The 23838-nt window shown below is 38.7% G+C and overlaps 1 protein-coding gene and 1 pseudogene across 1 annotated transcript; one reads left to right on the top strand and one right to left on the bottom strand.

Moving 5' to 3' along the window:
- Positions 1-481: 481 nt before the first annotated feature.
- On the bottom strand, positions 482-15630 carry LOC130428787 (NLR family CARD domain-containing protein 3-like; annotated as a pseudogene).
- Positions 15631-16149: 519 nt separating this feature from the next.
- Positions 16150-23503, top strand: LOC130428789 (26S proteasome non-ATPase regulatory subunit 2). Its single transcript, XM_056757036.1, has 21 exons — positions 16150-16318; positions 16989-17045; positions 17393-17557; positions 17668-17789; positions 17969-18193; positions 18275-18433; positions 19477-19621; positions 19711-19771; positions 19848-19994; positions 20118-20224; positions 20315-20442; positions 20525-20612; positions 20699-20861; positions 21098-21199; positions 21306-21451; positions 21559-21642; positions 21870-22038; positions 22153-22247; positions 22632-22758; positions 22835-22953; positions 23031-23503. Exons 1-21 carry the CDS (start codon positions 16214-16216, stop codon positions 23211-23213), a joined length of 2697 nt encoding a protein of 898 aa, XP_056613014.1. The 5' UTR covers positions 16150-16213; the 3' UTR covers positions 23214-23503.
- The last annotated feature ends 335 nt before the right edge of the window (positions 23504-23838 follow it).

Here is a 23838-nt window from a genome sequence, read left to right as displayed (position 1 = left end):
GGAAACATGCAGAAGCAGTACTAGCAGGTGTTGGTTTGAGTTTTTATCTGTTTTGAGATACAAATATCTCAATGAGACAATCAGAAATCTGAGCAGAAATGTTTAACGTGTGTAATCTTATTTGTTTTGACCTTCAAAATTATGTTTTGACCTTCAATAATTAAAATGAACGATGTTATTTTGAAGCATTTTTATCATCTGTAGTTTCAGAAGTATTTTGTTTTTCTGAGTCTTTGGTGTGTTATGCATAGACATGTAAAATTGCACAAATGAAAGAGTGGGAACTAAAGATGCAGTCTATCTAAAAGCGAATATGCTCACACAGACCTGCCTAAAACGCCTCGAGTAATGATGTGGAAAATGTTGATCTTCAAGCTCAAAAAATTGCTCAGACAAGGAAGGTCCAGGTGTCAAAGTTTCAACTTTATTTGTACAAGTCAAACAAAAAGTGAGATGTTCCAAGTCCCCAAAACATCTGAAAACTTGGTGTTTTCCAGCCTCTAGTTATAGTGAAACTTTTCAAAGGTGTTGCCTCTCAAAACCAATCAGGTAATTACCCGTTATCTCTTATTTTTTATTATCCTAACTGTCCTTGTCTGCCACCATTATTTTTAGGCAACAAGGTTTCATGTCTAATGGTGGAGAGTCAACCTTGACTCATTTTTAAAAAAATAAGTTGTGCCATAATTTATTTGAGTCTAGCTTTTCAAAAATGAGCTGTGCTATAATTTATTTGGGTCTGGCCTTCACACCATCCCTGGATTTTGTATTGCTGAAAATTATTAAAATAGTTTATAAAATCAAGAGTCATGCATAAATGTTATAAAATCAAGAGTCATGCATAAATGTATTGATTATATCATTCAAACAATCTTATCGTTCTAACACTCATCTCTAAGTTAATGTGATTTCTGATCTACTAACACGTCTATGTTACAAACATTCCTATGAATACTTCTTCATAACCGGGGTACATAAAAAGCCCCATAGTATACAGAATATGATCAGAATTATACACAATAGTAACCACAGCCCCACAAATCTACGTCCGTTGGTGGTATGATTTGGAACTGTTTCTAGTCACTGAGCATCACAACACAACTAAGATTATTCAAGATCTCTTCTTTTTCTCATCACTTCATCGCCTGTCTGCTGTTATTTTGCCTCAAGGTTGATCTAAAGTGTTATATCACAACAAAGAATTATCTTTGAGTAGCTCATTTCCTGACAAACAAAGATCTAATGAGACTCTTGGATCTGAAAGATCTACATTCATGTCATGGCCAAAGTTGGATCAATCAACTGTAAATGAAGTAATTATAACATGAACTGTACTGACTTGTGTGGAAATGATCATTATTTGTTGATACTGCAGTATTCTGATGTCTAAAGCTGGATTTAATGGGCATTAGTTTATATCTTCATAATATTTCAGATTACTCGAAGGTACAGATGTGTCTTGTGTGAAGGGTTTGATCTCTTAGCTGACTCCAGAACTGCACCACCTTCATCGGTGATCTTACAAGACCTCAAACTGTAGAGAATAACAACACAGTGTCAGTTCAGACACACAAATCACATTCTTTGAAAACGTTGATGTTTGTTTCATTCATCTCGCATATCACATATTCTCTGATTTCTCATGTAAGCATATCATTTCATAAAACAAATCATTCAATATTACATCATCTTCTCCAGTTTACAGTGAGGATTCTCCAGTACAGTAGAGATCAGCTTCACTCCTGAATCTCCTACATTATTATCAGACAGATTCAGTTCTCTTATGTGTGAGGGGTTTGATCTCAGAGCTGAAGTCAGAGCAACACAACCTTCATCTGTGATATCACAACAGCTCATCCTGTAAAGAACAAAGACACACAGTCTGTTCACACACAGATCAAATCAACAATGAGTTGAATTTGTTTCTCTACTTGTGATCGTTAAGTGTTTATACATTCACTCTTTCTGTGTGTTTGCGTTTCTCTTTCTGAAGGATTAGTTTTTATATTGCCCATCATATTTCCAATGTAATGTTTTAGGTTTGTGACTTCAGTTATCAAAAACATGACTGAATTAAAATACTATAAATTCATAACAGGTGTAATTTTAGTAAAGGATGATCCACATCCAGCCGTGCATTACAGGTGGGATGAAGTGGTGTTGTTTATTGTTTCCTACTGTTACATGAGGTCTACTTATGACAATCGCGTGGTTTTTACAATCAAAAACATCAAAATCCATAAGTAATAGGCTATTTTCTACACTGTGTGACGAGCAGGTCAGTGTGACGTCAGCGTCGCCAAGGCAACGGCGCAATCAAGCCGCCATACCTGTGGATCGTCAACACCTGGTCCCTATCAAGCTCACCCTTTATAAACATAGGAAGAAGAGGAAAGGGTGAGCTTGCTCCCAGCATTACAATTGATTCTCTAACATGTTGTAGCTTTTTCTTATGCAGAGACCAGTGACTGACGATCCCAGGAAATACACCTTTAGTAGCACAGGGAAGATTGGAACTATTATACCACGAGGCACGAGCACCACCACAGCTACACCGGAGCACCCACGAGTTACATTCCCCTTGTACTTTTCACCGTGTTGCACTGTGTTTGTGTGCTCATTATATCACCCTCCGGGGCTTACTTTTGGAATACCTGTGTCTGTCTCTTGTTCAGCCTGCCACAACTGGTATTGAGGCCAGCTCTGCAAACGCTCGGTTTTAATGGGCGTGCCGCTGTGAAGACTTTACAATGATCTCTACCTCATCCAGCATTGTCTGTAATCTACCTATTTTGACAGTCTGATACAAGTCTGTTCTTTTTCTTGCACTACTCGCATCTGCACAGTTTTGTTTTATGTAACTGGTTTGCACTCTATCTGCCATGTGCCTATTGTCACTTTATCTCTTTTTTATTTATTTTGTTATTTGTTCTACAATGTCCTTATTTGTATATCTGTATAGTTTGGATGTACATATGGTTAAACCGTATTTATCTGTATTTCAACGTCTACTGTCAGTGTTTAATGTTAATTGTATGCTCCAAGGGTCTGAGAGTAACGCAATTTCAATTCTCTGTATGTATATACTGTACATGTGGAAGAATTGACAATAAAGCAGACTTGAGACAAGTAAACGCCCACTGCTCTGATTGGATGGCAATTTGCAGATTTGGAGGCTTCTGTGAAATTGGTTAGAGACGTAACTTTCTCCGTTCACCATTCACAGTTTTCGCAGGGCATCAGTATTATCTGGAGACCTCCTCTGATTTATAAATGACCTCCACACATCAGTATCTCATGTGACGCAATCGTACAGCATGATTTTACTCAAATTAACTGACTTATTTCCTGGATGTGATGGCAATGCTTTGCGTATAGTTAGTATAACCTATACTTGTATTGCGTTTAATGGTATATGACCGTACCTGTCAGCATTAGAGACCAGCGATCTCTAACAAAGCCATAGTGATGCATATTACAAAAATGTTTTACTCCTATAAGATTGCTGCGCCATTCCTATCGGATCCAATTGAAGGCACAGCACTGCTTTTTAATTTTAATGTTCACAAAGCAATCCTCAGAGAAATGAAACGAGCAAACGCTGCATGTTTTTCCCACATGAGCTGGAACGTTTTGTGTCTGTAACCCGGCATTCCTAACATGGGAATCCGAAGGAAGGTTGTGCAGCAACTGTATTCTTCCACAATTAGGGGTGTCAAAATATTTAGCTATCTTTAACGGAATGTTTGTTTATTGCTTATCTATAGATATTATTCTATGGAGGCGGTGATTAACCTATCAATGTCATTGTAGTAGAGTTGGCCGGGCGAGACCGTGGTTCGAGTCCGGTGAGTAATTGTGAATGGGCGCCAGCTGTGCGCACACCGGGCTGGAATCACGTAGGAGATTGGGAGCATATAAAAGGAACGAGCGGCCGGACTGTCGAAGAGAGAGGACAGGGCCCGAACATGTTTTACGTTTGTATTTATATTTGTATTTATGTTTTGTTCGCCGGCAGTCGTCCGCGAGGGGCTGCCGACTGTTATATTATTTTATATTAAATCTTTATTTAAATGTCTGCCGGTTCCCGCTTCCTTCCTTCCATATCTTGAATCGTATTACAGTCATCATAGATAGGTGAATTCCAGAAGCTGGCGTTCGCTGGGCCTGATGTCAATAACAGATGTAATCTCAGTAACAAGGTGTTTTCAGTTCTAACACTTATATGATGTTCGCGTGAATACGATTCCTTCTTATACAACATAAACTCAGGTTAAAATTGTGATTTTAATTCATCGCATCGTTAAAGGATTTAAAGGACGATGTTGAGGCCAATTTCCACCGAACCTGCCTCCGTGAATTGCATTAAAACCCTTTATTGCACAGCTAGCCATGGATTATCCGGCTTAAACCATGGTCATTTGCCAAGTTAAAGCTGATATTGATGTTTACAGTGCCAACCGGTGAATTCTTTTGTCAGTTCATTTCAAACGATCAAACTGACTTGAACTACCAGACCATCAGAATCTGGTATTCAAACAGACCATGATATAATCTATATGTGATTTCTGTCTGAGCATCAGATCTCAATCTTACATCAGTTTCTCCAGTTGACAGTGAGGATTCTCCAGAACAGTAGAGATCAGCTTCACTCCTGAATCTCTTAAATCATTCACAGACAGGTGCAGAACTCTCAGGTGTGAGGGGTTTGATCTCAGAGCTGAAGTCAGAGCAACACAACCTTCATCTGTGATCTTACACCTCCACAACCTGTAGAGAACAGAGACACACGCTTCAGTCTATCAGGTCAGACAAATGTGATGAATGATATTTCTTCACTCTGCAGTCAGCAGGGCTCTAGACTGTGACCAAATAGTTGCATTTTCTATCAGTGCCCCAGCCCCCAAAGACGTAATTCGCAGGTGTAAAAGAGCCACGTTTAATGCTATGATGAAGCGGTTCAAGGACCGACAGAGTAAATGAGTGAAGCTTCAATCTTGCAACTCAAATATATCTTCTGTCTCCAGAATAAATTTCCCCTGCTGTTGTACAAAACGCAGGAAACATGCATTTAAGCACTATACTATTGTATAAACCTCTCTAACAATACTGCAAAGCATACCAAATGTTAACGTTATACATCACATAAAATCCTATTTATTTGTGAGTCTCCATTGATTAAACCAAACTATTAATCCAGCGTTCATGAAGAAAAATCACTTAAGCCTTCAGGTCTCAAGGGTTGTTTGAGATATGCCCAGGGTGTCAGAGCACAAAATACTAAACAGAGTTCTCTTTCAAGCGTTCTTACTCTGAAACAGACATATTTTAAAAACAATATAAAAACATACGACCCAAAAATTTTGTGATTTGGTAATATAAAACGAGTGATCATTGCACATGTAACGGAGGAATTCCTGCCGCCGTTTTGACAGCTTTAGATACTTCATGAGGTCTTCGCGAGTTATTGGCTTGCTAAAAATACCCTTATATGCACAGGCATACACTGAACATGTATAACCCATGCAGCACTAGCACTAGTGGTATGCGAGACTACACGACTAGTCGTTTAAACCGTAAGCTCCAAAGTCGACATTGGAAACAACAGTCGATTAAACAAAAGCAATACACAAAATACTATACTTTAAATTTAAAATTTTGTATAAAAACCTTTTACATTACATACTAAACAATATGTTTGAAAAAAGAATTATTAATAGTCTAAAGTGCATTGGGAATAAAATATTAAAATTTTTGGTTACAACAGAGTTTCCTTTGTGCCAATTACAGCACGCTCAGAAATGACCAATTGAAAGAATAGTTGTGGGGGTGTTTTGAAGGAGGAAATCGGGGTTTTACGCAAACTATATCATATCAAAGTGGCATAATAATACTTTCACTGGAGCCACGCATAAACATACTGTTTTTGGGTTCTTTTTGCCGCAATGTGGAAAATGCATCGGAAGCACGGAATGCAGGCATAAAAGGAAAAGTAGATAATGATCTAAAGCTACATAGAGTTATGTTAACAATTTCTTAATAATAAATATCAATATTTTAATATTTTAATTGTGTGAAAGACGGATTGGCGATATTTTATCGCATAATGAGCTGTACATGTGTTGAATGCATCTTGAGCACACTCAATAAAACTTAGATGAGGATGTCTCAGCTTCTAGATTCTCAAAACTTCAAAATTTCTTTGAATATAATGTCGAATAAATATGATCGCTAAGCACTGTTATCGGTGTGCCCTTTCAGAGTTTTCGCAGATTCCTCAGACGGAGTTATTGTTCACAAACATCGAGTCGACTTTCATTGGAGCATAATGCGTGCATTTCCTCAACAAGAACATGTAAAATAATATTAACGTCATAATCACATGCGGACTCAACTGTTTAGCCAACGTATGTTCTATAAATAAGCTCATATTAAATATTGTATATGAACAGTTCGATTAGCCTACATTCGTTTGACTTTAAAATGTATGACATAGGCCCTTCTTAGTTTTAGACTAGTCGACTACACAGTCGTTTAAACGAAGGTTTTGTAACAGTCAAATTAGTCGTAGTGCAGATCGCTACTGTGCACACAGCATTCTGCATTGTTTCGGATATCCTGTAAGTTCTGTTTAAAATCTAAATTATAAAAGCTGTACAATCACGTTGCGACTTTACACTTAAGCTGTTGGGTTCGATATCTTTGGTAAACCAGGATTTTTTTTCTTTTTTGGGGGGTCCGGACCAAAAGTACCAAACGAACCGAACTACAAGACCACGTCTATAAACACAAAATTACGTCAAAACTCCCATATTAACAAGAATATTTGTAAAGGTAGTGTGTTTCGTTAACATTTTGGTAAGAAAACACGTGTGTTGCAGAATAGTGCGGTAACTCTTAAAGGGGCAGCAGCATAATAAAGATCTTGGTTTATAATGTTCATCAAACAACAAAGGGCGAGCCAAAATTCATTTAGAGATTTCTACAATATTTTATGTAACTGATGTTTTTAGGGTTATTTATTCTTGTTATTAAGAGGTGCACTAGTAATTAGTTGAATATCAGCAGTGATATCACAGAAGTTCAAACTGTGGAGAACAAGACAGTTTTCAGTTCAGAAACAGAGATCAAAGGCAACATAAATGCTGGAAACTATGTACGTTTTTTTTATTCATATGACATCTTTTACAGGGAAGAATTTATTTCAGCAAGATAACACTGATCCGCTTTTCTTCATGGTAGAAGAGTCCAGACCTATCGTCAATTAAAAACTTTTTACACATCATGATGTGTTGAGCAGCTCGGATCCTGTATAAGAGACAAATGGGACAACATTCATCTCCCAAAACTCCAGCAACTGGTCTCATCAGTAAACACCACCCTGTCCCAACTTTTAAAATATGCTGCCATTAAATTCAAAATTACATAAAATAATATATTATTTAAATCATTACATTCGGGTTTGACTTGCATTTTACATAGCATCTTAACTCTGATTTGCGGTTGTAAATGCTTATGAAAAGTATTATATAAAAATTAATTATGGAATAAGAGCACATCTCAGATATGCTCATTGAATATAGGGCTGCAACAACGAATCGATTTAATCGATTAAAATCGATTACTAAAAGAGTTGGCAACGAATTTCATAATCGATTCGTTGTGTCGGGCGACACGGAGACGTTTGATTATAAAAAAAAATTATTTGAGAGCAGAGCAGAGTGAACACACTCGGTCTCTCTCGCGCACTGATGCTAGCAGAGTTCGGCGCCTCATAGACAGGGCAGAGCAAAAATTAAACGAGGAAAGAAACATGGCGGAGGCAGAGAAATCTGCGCGACCCAAGTCATCCAAGGTGCGGGAGCATTTCACACTAAATAAACAGAAAAACTGTGTTAACTGCAAAATATGCAAAAGCGACATGGCACGGGAGCACCGCGGCAATGATCCAGCACCTGAAACGCAAACATGTTGGAGTCTTTGATGAGGAGGAAGGGAGTTCAACAGCAGGTTAAGTCATTACAGAATCCTACTTTTGTTGCGTTTTGAAGTGAGGAACATAATGTCCCTGGTGCGGATGTTTACTCGTTATCCAGCTTGACAAGCATGACAAATTAGCGTTAGCTCGCTAATAACAGTAGTAAAGCTGGGGTGGTATAGTTACTAAAGACACGTTTTTATTCACTCGCCTTTTTTGAACCATTAATTTATCAATCTGTTGTCATGTAAAGCTACACTGCAAAAAAGCTTTTCTTACTAAGTAATTTATTTCTCGTTCCCAGTCCAAGTATCGAAAAAAAGATTACTAGACAAGAAAAAATGGCATGAGAGAATTAATTGATGCTAAAAACTTCTGTTTGAAATTATGTCTCATTAAGATTATTTTTCGTACCCCATTGGCAGATAATTTTGCTTGTTTTAAGCAAACAATCACTTAATTTTGAGGTGTTTTTTCAGAAAACAAGACATCATTTCTTATGCTATTTCATGTGTCTAGTAAATGTATCTTGATTTAAGATTTTTGTTGATATTTGGACTGACAACAGGACAAAACTACTAAGTTAGAAAAGCAATTTTTGCAGTGTATATTCTGTGCTTTGTCCCATATAGGTTATTATTGACAAATATATTTGTGTGTGTTGTACTTTTTAATTTAATTTTAAAGTTCTTTTATAGCACTCGGTCATCTTAAGCTTTGTTAAAATGTGGTGTATAAATGAAGCTTGCACTTCCTACAATGATGGCAATAATTGAATGAATAAGCTTCAAGTGAATTTGAGAGAGTGTGTGTGTGTGTGTGTGTGTCAGTGTGAGAGATTGTGAGTGTGTGCGTCTGCAAAAGTGTGTGCGTCTGCGAGTGTCTGTCTGCAGTGTAGTGTAGAGAACAAGTTCTGACATCCAAACAAATCCTGTTACATTTTCTGATTTGTATTGTTCTTTACTTTTTATAAATTATTTATTGTTCTGGCAGCTCAGGTGGCATTTTATTTAAAAAAGTCTATATATTTGGCAGATGTAAAGCATACATGTGTATGTTTTTTGTGTTAGTCCATTTTTATTTTATTATTATTTTAACAGCTCAGGGATGTTCAAGGAGCAACATGTTTGTGCAGTTTCTAAAGATTTTAGTTCTGTTTTTGAATAAAGGGTTGGAATTTAATGATTTTCTTGGTTTAAATTTTTATGCGATTCATCGATTAATCTAAAAAAAAAAATCTACAGATTATTAAAATAATCGTTAGTTGCAGCCCTAATTGAATATAAACCAAACAGACTTCTCAGATCATCAGGATCAAGTCAGTTAGAGATAACAAGGGTTCACTCAAAACAGGGCGAGTCAGCGTTTAGTCATTACGCCACCCGTAGCTGGAATCTGCTTCCAGAAGATATCAGACATTCACCAACAGAAGATACTTTAAATCCAGATTAAAAACACACTTGTTTAGCTGTGCATTCACAACCTGAGCACTGTGCTGCTTTACATCAACTGCACTTCTATTTCCAATTTATTTATATTTTGCTCTTATTCTTTTCATATATACACTAACATTTTTTAATCAATTTTATTGCTGTTTTATTGTTTCTTAACAATCGAAAGTTTTTGTGATCTTAAATCATTTGCATTTTAAAGATACATTTTCTTTCTTTCTGTCAATCATTTTATGTAAAGCACTTTGAATTGCACTTGTGTATGAAATGTGTTATATAAATAAACTTGCCTTGCCTTGCCTAAGAGGCGATTAAAAGGGTTTCTTCTCTCAAAAATGAAAATTCTGTCATCATTTGCACACCTTCGATGTTAAAAATCTGTATAAATGTTTAGATATTTGGAATAATGCTTATAACCAAACAGATCTTTAGCCCAATTGACTAGTAGGAAAAATTACTTTTGAGTCGCCTGACACACCCTAAGACAACCTTACTTCAGTGTCTCCAGTTTACAGTGAGGATTCTCCAGTACAGTTGAGATCAGCTTCACTCCTGAATCTCCTACATTATTATCAGACAGATCCAGATGTCTCAGGTGTGAGGGGTTTGATCTCAGAGCTGACGTCAGAGCAGCATAACCTTCACCAGTAATACAACAATAACTCAACCTGTAAAGCACAGAGACACACTTCAGTCTGTCAATAACACATATTTGATGAATGTTACACTACATTTGATTGGCATATTTTTATTCATAAGTGTTAATCTAACAATCATTAGTGAAATGATTTCTCAATCTTACTTCAGTTTCTCCACTTTACAATGAGGATTCTCCAGTCCAGCAGAGATCAGCTTCACTCCTGAATCTCTCAGACTATTCTCAATCAGATTCAGTTGTGTTATTTGTGAATGGTTTGATCTCAGAGCTGAACTCAGAGCAGCACAACCTTCATCTGTGATAAGATAATCACTCAGTCTGTAGAGAGGTCAGTAAAAACATGGATGCTGAACATAAAATGAACACTTGATCACTCAATACCATCATACTGTGATGTAAAAATACACATCACTCTCTGTACCGCTTAAATGTTCTGCTTTTGAAACTTGCTGATTTACATGACACCCTTGATGTTCTTTTGGCAATATTTACTTCTGCTCAAAATTGGAATATCACATGAAACACTTGTGGATAAATTAAAAAAATTAAAAATTATAAAATTATCCTTTCCTGACAAACTTTTGCGAAATATCACTCAGAATTTTTTTGTCTGCTATGTTTTTCCAATAGCAGAACTGTATCCATCCATCCATTTTCTACCGCTTATCCGAACTACCTCGGGTCACGGGGAGCCTGCGCCTATCTCAGGAGTCATCGGGCATCAAGGCAGGATACACCCTGGATGGAGTGTCAACCCATCGCAGGGCCCACACACTCACTCTTTCACTCATTCACTCACGCACTCACACCCTACGGACAATTTTTCCAGAGATGCCAATCAACCTACCATGCATGTTTTTGGACCAGGGGAGGAAACCGGAGTACCCGGAGGAAACCCCTGAGGCACGGGGAGAACATGCAAACTCCACACACACAAGTCGGAAGCGGGAATCGAACCCCCAACCCTGGAGGTGTGAGGCGAACGTGCTAACCACTAAGCCACCGTGCCCCCCACAGAACTGTATGTTGTTTTAAAAATATATATATAATAAGTTGCTTGCGCCTCAGACAGCACAGATGAAACATAATAAACACAGATTTTGGAGGCGAATACCTGCTTTTAGGAAAGCAGTCATATATAAGACGACATATATGGTTGAAACACTTTCACAACAGACTTTAGCTAAAGCATTTCAGAAAAACATTCCAGATGCTGTGCAACTAGACCGGACCGTCCGGACTTCTGTGATGTGCATCAAGGAATATATTCAGTAGATCGGTTTCCTTTTTGGGTTTTGTGAATATCTTTTTAATGGATAAAAAGTTATCCCACCCAATTGAGCATATATGTTTTTTTGGGCATATATTTTTTATGTATGCATCTTGCCGTTACAATCCTAGGTTTTTCTTGGTGATATTCCAAAATGTGCATACAAATAGGTGGACTTAAACATAGCAATGATTAACCTGAAATAAGTAATCATAGCGTAATGACTGAGTGTTGTTAGTTTTACTTACTGAACTTTTCTGCATTCTTTAATCACAGGCTGCAGTTTCACAAGAACTTCATCTGCTGTATTTTCTCCTCCAATAAATTTATTCAGATCAAGTTCATCCAAATGCTGTTCAGACATCAGCAACATAAAAACTAAAGCTGACCACTATGAAGAGGAAAATTTGGCCTGTGTTACTGATCTAGATTTCACGTGATGTTGAATCTCCTGCAGCAGTGAATCATCATCCAGTTCATTCAGACAGTGAATCAGATTGATGGATTTCTCTGGAGACAGATTCTCACTGATCTTCTGTTTAATGTACTCAACAGTTCTTTTCTCTTTCTTGTAGGAGCATCTTCTCATGTGTGTCAGTAGATCCTGTAAGAGAATCTGATTGGACTCCAGTGAGAGACCCAGAAGAAAACGCAGGAAAAGATCCAGATGTCCATTCTGACTCCGTAAAGCTTCATGTACAGCTCTCTGATGAAACTCACATAATGAAACCTGCTCTGATGATTTATTTTTTCCTCTACTCCGAATTCTTGAAAGCCGACCAGCTCCTAACACATTTGTGTTGTTGTTTGTGATGGAGATGTGAGCATAAAGACCTGCGAGATGTTCCTGAATGCTCAGATGAACAAAGCAGTAAACTTTCCCCCGATACAAGCCAAACTCCTCTCTGAAGATCTGAGTGCACAATCCTGAGTACACTGATGCTTCTGCTACATCAATGCCACACTCTCTCAGGTCCTCATCATAGAAGATCAGGTTCCCTTTCACAAGCTGCTCAAAAGCCAGTTTGGCCAGTTTGAAGATCATGTCTTCATCATTCTTCACTTTCTTCTCATAGTCCTTCTGATGTTTGATGTTTGTCTGAATGATCAGGAAGTGTGTGTACATTTGAGTGAGAGTCTTGGGGATCTCTCCTTCACTCTCTGCTTCACTCAACATTCTCTCTAGAACAGTGGCTGAAATCCAGCAGAACACTGGGATGTGACACATGATGTAAAGGCTCCTGGATGACTTCAGGTGTGAGATGATTCTGTTGTTCAGACTCTCATCACTGATTCTCTTGCTGAAGTATTCCTCCTTCTGTTTGTCAGTGAAGCCTCGTACCTCTGTGACTCGATCAACACACTCAGAGGGGATGAGATCAGCTGCTGCTGGTCTGGAGGTGATCCAGATGAGAGCAGAGGGAAGCAGATTCCCCTTCATGAGGTTTGTCAGCATCACGTCCACTGAGGCTGATTCACTGACATCACACAACCTCACACTGCTGTGAAAATCCAGAGACACACGACACTCATCCAAACCATCAAAGATGAACAACACTTTATATTCACCGCTGGAGATTTCCATTTCTTTTGTCTCTGGGAAGAAAAAATGAAGAAGATGTAAAAGACTGAGTGTTTGGTTCTTCATCAGATTGATCTCTCTGAAAGGAAGTGGAAATATGAGGTGGACGTCCTGATTCTCTTTCCCTTCAGCCAAGTCCAGAATGAACTTCTGCACAGAGACTGTTTTTCCAATGCCAGCGACTCCCTTTGTCAGCACACTTCTGATGGGTTTGTCTTGTGCAGGTAAAGCTTTAAAGATGTCATTGCATTTGATTGGTGTGTCCTCCGTTGCTGTTCTCCTGGATTGTGTCTCAATCTGTCTCACCTCATGTTCATTACTGATCTCTCCACTTTCACTCTCTGTGATGTAGAGCTCTGTGTAGATCTCATTCAGCAGTGTTGGGTTTCTCTCATCTGATGTTCCTTCACACAAACACTCAAACTTCTTCCTCAAGTTTGATTTAAATGTTCTCAAGACTTCATGAGGTTCAGAGTCATTGCTGTGGAGGAAGAATAACAGATTATTCCTCAAATTAGAAAACTAAACTGATACTATTTGTATCATAAACTACAAAACATTTCAATGTATTAACAGGGAATTCTCTAATGTACGGTGGCCCAATAGTGCACAACATAACGACATTTAAAAAGCAAAAATAAGTTCACAGCACAACGAAATCGAGCCAGGAAATTGACAATAATAACTGGGAACAGATTATTACAGAAGTACTTTTGAGGAGCCATAAAGAGATAAATCCTTTTTTTTTGTTCATACTGTCTCGTGTGTGTACAGTTGGTTGATAACAGAACTGTACTATGAAGGTCAACAGACCATCTCACTAAACAACTACTGTATCTATAAAATCTTTAAAAGTTGAGATTTGAGACACTTTTATTTTACCTGGAACTATAGCAGTCACTCTCATCATGTAGATAATTTGTAGACTTAACATTGACAGACCCTTTGCTCTGATCTGCTGAGTCTGATCCAGACAACATAAATGACCTTAAACAGAGTTTAAAGACGGTGAGACACCATCAAGATGCTTGATATTACTGGACTAGAAAGCTTTTAAGCACATCATTCACATATTTTTTGCAACTGTTGTACCTCAGATCAGGCAATGGGTCTTCATCCTTAAACTGTATTGGTCTGCTCATAGCCATCAGTTTTCATGGACACACATCTGATCTCAGGAGAGTTTGATCTCTTCAGTTGGATTGATCTGTAACAATTTCCAATCTGTGACATTATATTCTTAGTTGTTGTTTGTTGCATCAAGCAATTCAAGTTTATTGATATAGCGGGTTTGATACCTATTGATAGTTTAAATTGCTTTACAAAGAAAAACATCCAGCATTATTTTTACAGTTGTACCTTTGATCAGGTGATGCGTCACTGTCCTTAAATTGTATTGGTCTACTCATAGACCCATCACTCTTTATGGACACACAGCTGATCTCAGGTGATTATGATCTCTTCTGATCAACTGATCTGTGACAGAACAGTATACAGTAGATGTTTGATAACTGAATTTCCTAAACCGTTAACTGTAAACCTAAAACAGTCTCTTATGTTAATTTATAAGCAAGACTAGATATTTATATAGCAAATATCATACAGAACTGTAAATAAAACTGCTCTAGATAGAAATGATAAAAGGTACATAAATATCTCAAATGTCTTTCATACTGAGGTTCATGACAGCAGTTGTCTCTTTGAACATTAAATGTGTTTCCATCCTTAAATTCTGTTAGTTTCTCCATAGATCCATCACTCTTCGTAGACACACAGCTGATCTCAGGGGAGTCTGATCTCTTCTGCTCAACTGATTTGTAACAAATAACAGAGACATTAAACAACAGATTTCTGATAACTTGTGTTTTCGATCGTTTGTGTTTGGGCTTCTCAGTTTCTCTCATTTACAGTTTATGTACCGCTACTTGTATTTGATGATTACATTACATTACAACACATAAAATAAGCATATTCCTATAAATAAATGTTTCATAAAAATTAAAAAACATGTAACATTTAATATAAAGGACTACCTTCTAATTTATATGTGTTACATGTTTTTTGTAAAAGTATACGCAACATACAGACTTAAGTATGATAAGATTACCTGAATCCTGAAGAATAATCTCCATCTCTAAATTGTCCATGAATCATTCAGTCATATCAGTCTGCTCTTTACTGATAAAACCTTGTTGAACGAGGAATTGTCTGTGTATCATCACTGAAAAAGTAATTGTTTACGGTATTATAAGACACTTTGATACCGAACATTGTTCTACAGAATTGTGTTTTGCGCAGGTGTGATATGGCTACAGGGAACGACAACATGAAGGGGAATCACGTGATCCGCCCTTCCCTAAGTGTTTCGGCTTTCATCATAATTGAAAATCTGTATACAATTCATTATTATTCTAAGTTCATATTACGATAAAAAAATTAACTGGTTAAGTTGTGTATGTTTGTCTCATTTATATTGATTTACCTCAGGAGTGATTCGAGCGCAGCTGAGGGAGCGGGAAGAGTCTGAGGAAAAAACAATCCTACGATCTCGAAAAAATATAAAATCATGTAACGTTAACCACACAAACAATAATATATAAACAATTTTTTATATAACCAAATAAAACAATTAATGAGTTACAATACAACATACCATGTGAATCTATACAACTGCAGACAAACAGCACCCAGCTCGTCCTCGAAAAACCGCTTCTTTAACAGAGAGGTAAGGGAGCTGTCGATCAAAATATCACGAGCCAATGAGAATAGAGCGATTTTAAGGCCCGCCTCTTCGCAGCTTTTCGTCACTCAGTGGTCTCGCCTCAATCTCTCCACTTTTATATATTCTTTCTCCCACTGTAATTAAAGTTCTGTAGTGTTGGGTTTGACGTTACCTTACACTCAAACTTCTCCCTCAGATTTGATCTTTCGTTCATGGTGAAAATCATCAACGACCCATATTAGCAATAAAAAGTTTGGTTATAAGTTTAATTAAATGGGTAATGCAAGTTTAACCACCCTCATCTTCATCAAAATGAGCCAAGTTAGATGGATAGATGTAAAAAATCTCAAGCTATAATTTCCATCAATAAGTCTACTACACACATTATTTGGTGACTTAAAACAGTAACATCACTAGGTGCAGATATAAGAGGCAGTCTGCAGGCGGCGCTATAGCGTCTCTGTCTCTTTTTCTCGTCCACTCGTCACTCGCAGAAGAAGAAACCGCATCAGAAGTGTCGGGTTTTGTCAGGAGAAACAGCCGCATTAAATCATGGAGGAAACCGCCAAGAAAGAGAAAAAACAGGCCGAAGTAACAGAAGAGAAGGACAAAAAACCTGCGGGAAAAGAGAAAGAGAAGAAAGAAGAACAGGAGCTGGTGAGAGAGAGAGAAATAAACGCGTTACACACAGTTGCTGAATCCGCCTGAGTCACTGCAGGCCAGATCCTCGCACACACTCATTCACAACATTCATTCACCTTAACTCTTCACTTATTTAAGATTCAATCAGTATTGCTATTATGATAAGCGTTCAATACTAAATATTTTAAAACATCATATCTCAGACGATTAAATTAAAAGCAGGTGACGGTATGTCGCTACGCCAATGTAAATGATGTTTTACTTTTACATATAGACATTTGAAACAGGATTTTATTAAATGTATAATATGTGTGGACTGTATAACGAGTCTATATGAATGTGTGTGTTTAGAGAGTTTGTGTGTATGTGTAAATGTTGATGTACGGATTGTGTGTGTGGACTTGGTTTATATATGTTAGTGGGGACTAAAATTAAGGTCCCCACTGGGACAAAAGCTTATAAATTGAACAGAACGATCATTTTTGAAAATCAAGTGCAATGTTTTCTACGATCTTTAGGGGTGGGTTAGGGGATAAAATATACAGTTTGTACAGTATACAACTCATTACGCCTATGGATTGTCCCAACGGAGATAATAAATCATACATGTGTGTATATATATATATTTACAGTCTTGTAGGATGTTCAGTGGGTAAATTCATTCATATGATGTGTTTTTTGACAGTCAGAGGAGGACAAACAGCTGCAGGATGAATTGGAGTTGCTGGTGGAGAGACTTGGTGTAAGTTCAGTTCATTACTGCTGATGTTTCATTTACAAACGTTTGTGTAACAGCTGTTTCAAAACAACAAGACATCTTAATTCACCGTTGTTAACTTTCTTAAACATTTCTGACATCAGTGATATAAGTTGAAAACTTTTTCAACAAAATGTCTTTTGACCATTAAGTTTGTTTTGGTTCTGGGAGAACTGTTTTTCAACAGAACATGTTCATTGAAGAATATAAATGCCCTGTGAATGCCATTTTTATTAAGACTTTAAAGCCAGTTCCTCTCTTTTATAATAAATTCAGTCCATAAACTGGTGAGAAATCAGATGACATGCATTTTCTCTGTCTCTGTTTCTCAGGAGAAGGACACATCTCTGCACCGCCCTGCTCTTGAAGAACTGCGTCGTCAGATCCGCTCGTCTACGACGTCCATGACCTCCGTGCCGAAACCTCTCAAATTCCTGCGACCCCATTACGCCAAACTCAAAGAGATCTACCAGAACATGACCGCAGGGGAGAACCAGGTGTGTTTGTGATGTTCACAAAATTATCTTCACACAGATCAAAGTTTTGTTATTAATAGATTTCATGAGAATAATTTATGCAGTGTCTAACAGCTGTCTCTGCTTGACAGCATTTCTGTGCTGATGTGGTGTCTGTGCTCGCCATGACCATGAGCTCTGAGAGAGAGTGTCTCAAATATCGTCTGCTGGGCTCACAGGAGGAGCTCGCCTCATGGGGTCATGAATACGTCAGGTACAGCTGTACGATATCAAAGAGAAATGTAACCAAAGACCAAATAATAAAAACTTAAGAAATGTTATGTGATTATCTAAAATCAGACGTCTCATTTACTTGATACGCTTTTTTTAAGTTAAACCTCAAGATGGTCTGTTCATCCTAAAGAACACTTCTTTCATCATGTGTGTTTCTAGGCATCTGGCAGGAGAGGTCGCTAAGGAATGGCAGGAGATTGAGGAAGGCGATAAAGCCCAACAGGAGCTTCTGTTGAAGCTCGTGAAAGAGATCGTTCCGTATAACATGGCCCATAATGCCGAGCACGAGGCCTGTGACCTCCTCATGGAGATCGAACGACTAGACATGCTGGAATTGTACATAGATGAAAACGCATATGCTAAAGTCTGCCTTTACCTGACCAGGTGAGTATCACGCTTACTCACAATCCCTCCCAACTCGCATCTTTGAGTTTCCTCACTGTTCTGATCTCTCTGACTCTCTAGTTGTGTGAGTTACGTCCCCGAGCCAGAGAACTCGGCTCTGTTGAAAAGCTCTCTCAGCATCTTCCGTAAATTCAACCGTTACCCAGAAGCCCTCAGACTGGCGCTGATGCTTAATGACGTGGAGCTGGTAGAAAACATCTTCACTTCCTGCAAGGACATGTATGAAACACACAAACACAAACATCACTTAAAGGCCCATTCCACCAAATCGGTTCCTTTTGCTTGTTGTAACTCTAAATTAAAACTTAACTTCAAAATGTCATGTTTTACAATGTTTATACGTGAATGATGGATGCATTACTCATTATATAAGGAACAGAACAGAGGTTTTAAGCATAAAATTAGCAAATACATGAAATGTAGCCGCATGCTGTACATGCTAATAGTACACAGAAACTCCGAAAATTCTAGTGAATTACGAAATATGTTTAATTTTACACTAAACAAATGAGGTCTAAGGAAAAATTTAGGAAACAGGAGAGTATTTTCAAATCGACGCTCACAGTTGTCATTACAATATCATCCAATTTGTAAAAACGAAATTGAGTGACGTTATCTTTGCTCTTCCCATGGCCTTCAAAAGATCCTAATGATGCAACTTCCTGTTGGAAAAACTAAATTCCAAAATTTTTCAGAGAGGTGTTAGGGTAACAGGACTGAGTGAAAACCAGGGAACATGACTAAAATGTGTTTTATATATAAATATTATTTTAATAAATGTATTTAAACCAAAGATGATATATGGAGTAAACAACAATGCAAATTATAAAAAAAAGAATTTACTCATTATACTTTATGGTGGAGTGGAGTTTTTGACACTGGGGACAAGCAATAAACGCTATTTTTCAGTGTTTAAGGTAGTTTTTATTTCAATCTTTTAAATGTTACAGCTTAAATTGGCAGTTAGAATAGTATGTAGAACACTTAATAATAAATAATAAAATGTATTTTTGAAATACTTTTCATGCATATTTTTACATTTAAAGTCTTTGGGACCGAAATGGCACTAGTTCGGTGGAATGGCCTAAAAGATCTTGGTACACTTTGTTATGGGCGTCTTTGAAAACAGAGCTGTTAATTTCTATAAAGACATATTTTTTCAACCCTTCTTCCTACATGATAATCATTTACTCTTGAAGACTTTAAGACTCATAAATGCCTGATGCTGAAGTTTAACATGTGCCTCGGATGTGTGTGTGTAGTGTCATTCAGAAACAGATGGCGTTTATGTTGGGTCGACACGGCATGTTCTTAGAGCTCAATGAAGACGTGGATGATTATGAAGATCTGACGGAGATCATGTCTAATGTGCAGCTCAACAGTAACTTCCTGGCGCTTGCTAGAGAGGTACGCACCTGCGCGGAAAAATCTCGAAAAATCGATATTGTTACATATTTATGTGTACATCTACTGACTTTTACTTTTCCCCTTCACAGTTGGATATCATGGAGCCTAAAGTTCCAGACGACATCTACAAAACCCATCTGGAGAACAACAGTGAGGACTTTTTCGCATCCCCTCTGGATCATGCCACTGTTTGTCAGGTGTTTGACTCTCTGTCTGTTTCTCTCAGGGTTTGGAGGCAGTGGATCACAGGTGGACTCCGCTCGCATGAATCTGGCCTCTTCGTTCGTCAACGGCTTTGTCAACGCTGCGTTCGGTCAAGACAAACTGCTCACGGAAGATGGAAACAAGTGGCTGTACAAGAACAAGGACCACGGTGAGAACTGCTTCATCTCCATCTCAGCTGCCTTGTCACTGATTTTACTGTGAATAAGTCATCTGTAATTCTACAGAAACAAATGTAATAACTGCTTTGAAACTTTTTAACTGTGTGTTGCAGGCATGCTCAGTGCCGCAGCGTCTCTGGGAATGATTCTGCTGTGGGATGTGGATGGAGGTTTAACACAAATTGATAAATATCTTTATTCGTCTGAAGACTACATCAAGGTACACACACACTCTATCACACACACACAAACACACACAGAGTTTCTGGTGTATGTTTTCTGACTGGTATTCGTGTTCATCTCTCTTCAGTCAGGGGCGCTCTTGGCGTGTGGTATTGTAAATTCCGGTGTTCGTAACGAGTGTGATCCGGCGCTGGCTCTGCTGTCCGATTACGTCCTGCACAACAGCAACATCATGAGGATCGGAGCCATTTTTGGGTAATTTACCAAACATTGATTCATTCAGACAGCATGAGAATGTGACAGTGAGCGTGACACCTGTCGCTGTGTGTGTGTGTAGACTCGGCCTGGCATACGCCGGTTCTAACAGAGAGGATGTTCTCTCACTTCTGCTTCCAGTCATGGGAGACTCAAAATCCAGCATGGAGGTGAGTGAGAGTCCATCAGGTTCCTCATTGATGAAACACTGTGGTTCTGTGTTTGACTCGTCTGTGTTATGTGTGTGTGTGAACAGGTGGCTGGAGTGACGGCGCTGGCGTGTGGAATGATCGCCGTGGGCTCCTGTAATGGTGATGTCACTTCCACTATCCTGCAGACCATCATGGAGAAGAGCGAGCAGGAACTTAAGGACACTTATGCCCGCTGGCTGCCTCTCGGTCTCGGACTCAATCACCTCGGTGAGACCAAACACATCACTTTAAATCAGTAGATACACTGGTTTGTCCTTTTCCAGTAGGCTTGCTAAATTTGATTATTTATCCCTTTGGGCGTGGTTCGGCTTGAACCTTAAATGCTTCTTGCAGCTATATTTGTATTTTAAATTGTTCAGTTTTTTTACATTTCGTTTAGAATGTTTATACAAGCATGTCCTTGCGCTCCTGATGACATGTTTGGATCGATTGTGTTTGTGCAGGTAAAGGTGAGGCGATTGAGACGACTCTTGCTGCTCTGCAGGTGGTACCTGAACCCTACCGCAGTTTTGCCAACACATTGGTGGACATCTGCGCATACGCAGGTGAGTGAAGAACTTCTGCATAGGCTGCAAATAGCAAACCCTATTAAACACCAGTCGTTTGTGTTTTTCAGTGTTGATGTCTTATGTGTTTCTCATTGTGTCTCAGGTTCTGGTAATGTTCTGAAGGTTCAACAGCTGTTGCACATCTGCAGCGAGCACTATGACAATAAAGACAAGGATGAAGACAAAGACAAGAAAGACAAAAAAGATAAAGATAAGAAAGAGGCTGCATCAGATATGGGCTCTCACCAGGTTTGTGTGTATCTTGCTCTCACTTTCTGTGTGTGTGTGTGTGTCTCTGCAGCATTTCATTTTGTGAGTTTGTCAAACATCTATTTTCTCTCTGCTGCCCCCTGCAGGGTGTGGCGGTGTTGGGTATCGCTCTCATTGCTATGGGTGAGGAGATCGGTTCAGAAATGGCCCTGCGAACATTTGGTCATCTGGTGAGTCACTGTCAATATCACACCAGCTGCTCTCACATGTAGAAACCCCGAAATATCTTTTAAACATGCCGCACACGACAAGATGATATGTCACACGTTTATAAAACAGATTTCCTCCTGTTAGCAATTTCAAATGGAGCCAAATCATGAACATTGTGCTTATGCTGTGATTAGCATTAAGACTTAATTTTTTCATTTTCTCTCTCTCTGTCTTATCTGGCGTGCAGTTGCGTTACGGAGAGCCGGCGTTAAGGAGAGCTGTGCCATTAGCACTCGCCCTGATCTCTGTGTCAAACCCGAGACTGAACATTCTGGACACCCTCAGCAAGTTCTCACACGACGCCGACCCAGAAGTGTCCCACAACTCCATCTTTGCCATGGGAATGGTCGGCAGCGGTCAGTCAACAGTTTTTGTGCCTTTGAACGATTTATATTTTAAAAATGAAGTATAGAAAAGATGACCTCACATAGTGCTTCAGCCAATCAGAATGTTTGGGATTTCTTCCACAGGCACGAATAACGCACGTTTGGCTGCAATGCTCAGACAGTTGGCGCAGTATCACGCCAAAGACCCCAACAACCTCTTCATGGTCCGACTCGCACAGGTGGGCCACAGAAATGACTGAATGTGCTTAAAGAGCCAAAATACTAATTCTGTCATCATTTGTTCATCCTCAAACCTGTGCGTGAGTCTTTCATCAGTGGAGCACAAAAAAAGATATTTTGAGAAATGTGTTCATGCAATGGGAGTCAGTGGAGTTCAGTGTTGTTTGATGATCGACATTCTTCAAGATATCTTCTTTGTGTTCCGCAGAAGAAAGAAAGTTATAAAGGTTTAGAACGTTCAGTAATGATGTTGATGTATTTTCTCCAAGCAAAATCTGTTTTCGAATGCATCGCTGCTAGTAATTTTTGGGTGAAACGTATCCAGGATTCTCTGTCGTTCATCATGACTGGCTGTTGTTTAACTGTGTTTGTGTGTTTCTCAGGGTCTCACTCATTTGGGTAAAGGTACATTAACGCTGTGTCCGTACCACAGCGATCGACAGCTCATGAGTCAGGTTGCTGTCGCTGGACTCCTCACTGTTCTGGTGTCATTCCTCGACGTGAAAAACAGTACGAGCTTCATTTGTTCATTGACTCTGTACATTTGTATGATTACTGCACATGTTAAAATTCTCTCTCTCTGCAGTAATACTCGGCAAGTCTCATTACGTCCTGTACGGGCTGGTGGCAGCAATGCAGCCGCGTATGTTGGTCACGTTTGACGAAGAGCTCCGACCTCTCCCGGTGTCTGTCCGTGTCGGCCAGGTTTGTTATGTTCACGTGTCACATGATCAAACTACAATTCTTCTTCATCAAGAAGTAATGATTTTCTCTCTCTGTAGGCTGTTGATGTGGTGGGTCAGGCGGGTAAACCCAAGGCCATCACAGGTTTTCAGACTCACACCACACCAGTGTTGCTTGCTCATGGCGAGAGAGCAGAACTGGCCACAGAGGAGTACTGCCCCGTCACGGCTATTCTCGAGGGCTTCGTCATACTGCGCAAAAACCCCAACTATGACGCCTAGACGCTCAGACGGACGCGCATGGCAACGGGGACCTCTGACACACCTGTAAAATATTTTGCGACGCCTCACGCTCTGAACCCGTCTGTCTCTCGGATGACAAGACTGTTTCCTTCACGACAACAGCACATAGTTCCTGATGTTTCTCTCTCTGTTTTGTCATTTTGTAATTAGAGCATGACAGGAGCGTGACTTTGTTTCATCCTGCTTAACAGTTTTCTCCTTTTTTGAGTTGTTTTTCTTACTTGTTCTGTGGAAAGGTTGAGATATGAAAATAAAATAATTGCGGTCAATTTAGTTGTTTGTTCTTGTTTTCTTATGTATTTTTATTTTCCTGTTTGCTACAATATCACAAAATTACATGTGATATAAACATGATTTTGTTGAAGTTTTAAAAAGATTTTCTAGAAAAAACCTATGATATTTTAGCAAATCCCACATGAAACAACTAGTATACTTCACTCTGGTAAATTGTGGATAAATTCATTGTGCTTTTTAATCTTACGATGGTAAACTACATTTCTTACTAAGTTTGATACTAGTGTTCATTAACAAAGTGTAGAAATGCTACAATATACTAGTTTACTTTGTTAAACACTGAAGTATGTACTACAGTATTTTTAAGTGT

This window comes from Triplophysa dalaica, chromosome 9 (assembly GCF_015846415.1).
Source record: "Triplophysa dalaica isolate WHDGS20190420 chromosome 9, ASM1584641v1, whole genome shotgun sequence".
Taxonomy (NCBI): Eukaryota; Metazoa; Chordata; class Actinopteri; order Cypriniformes; family Nemacheilidae; genus Triplophysa; species Triplophysa dalaica.
Note: the sequence above shows the minus strand (reverse complement) of the source record. Positions and strands in the feature narration are given on the sequence as shown.

What these genes read in the sequence shown, in the direction of transcription:
- LOC130428789 (XM_056757036.1), top strand. Translation starts at nt 16,214, where the DNA reads ATGGAGGAAACCGCCAAGAAAGAGAAAAAACAGGCCGAAGTAACAGAA. An exon ending in CGTCTGAAGACTACATCAAG is followed by an intron (nt 20,225 to 20,314) that starts GTACACACACAC and finishes ATCTCTCTTCAG; the next exon opens with TCAGGGGCGCTCTTGGCGTG. An exon ending in CAGATATGGGCTCTCACCAG is followed by an intron (nt 21,452 to 21,558) that starts GTTTGTGTGTAT and finishes TGCCCCCTGCAG; the next exon opens with GGTGTGGCGGTGTTGGGTAT.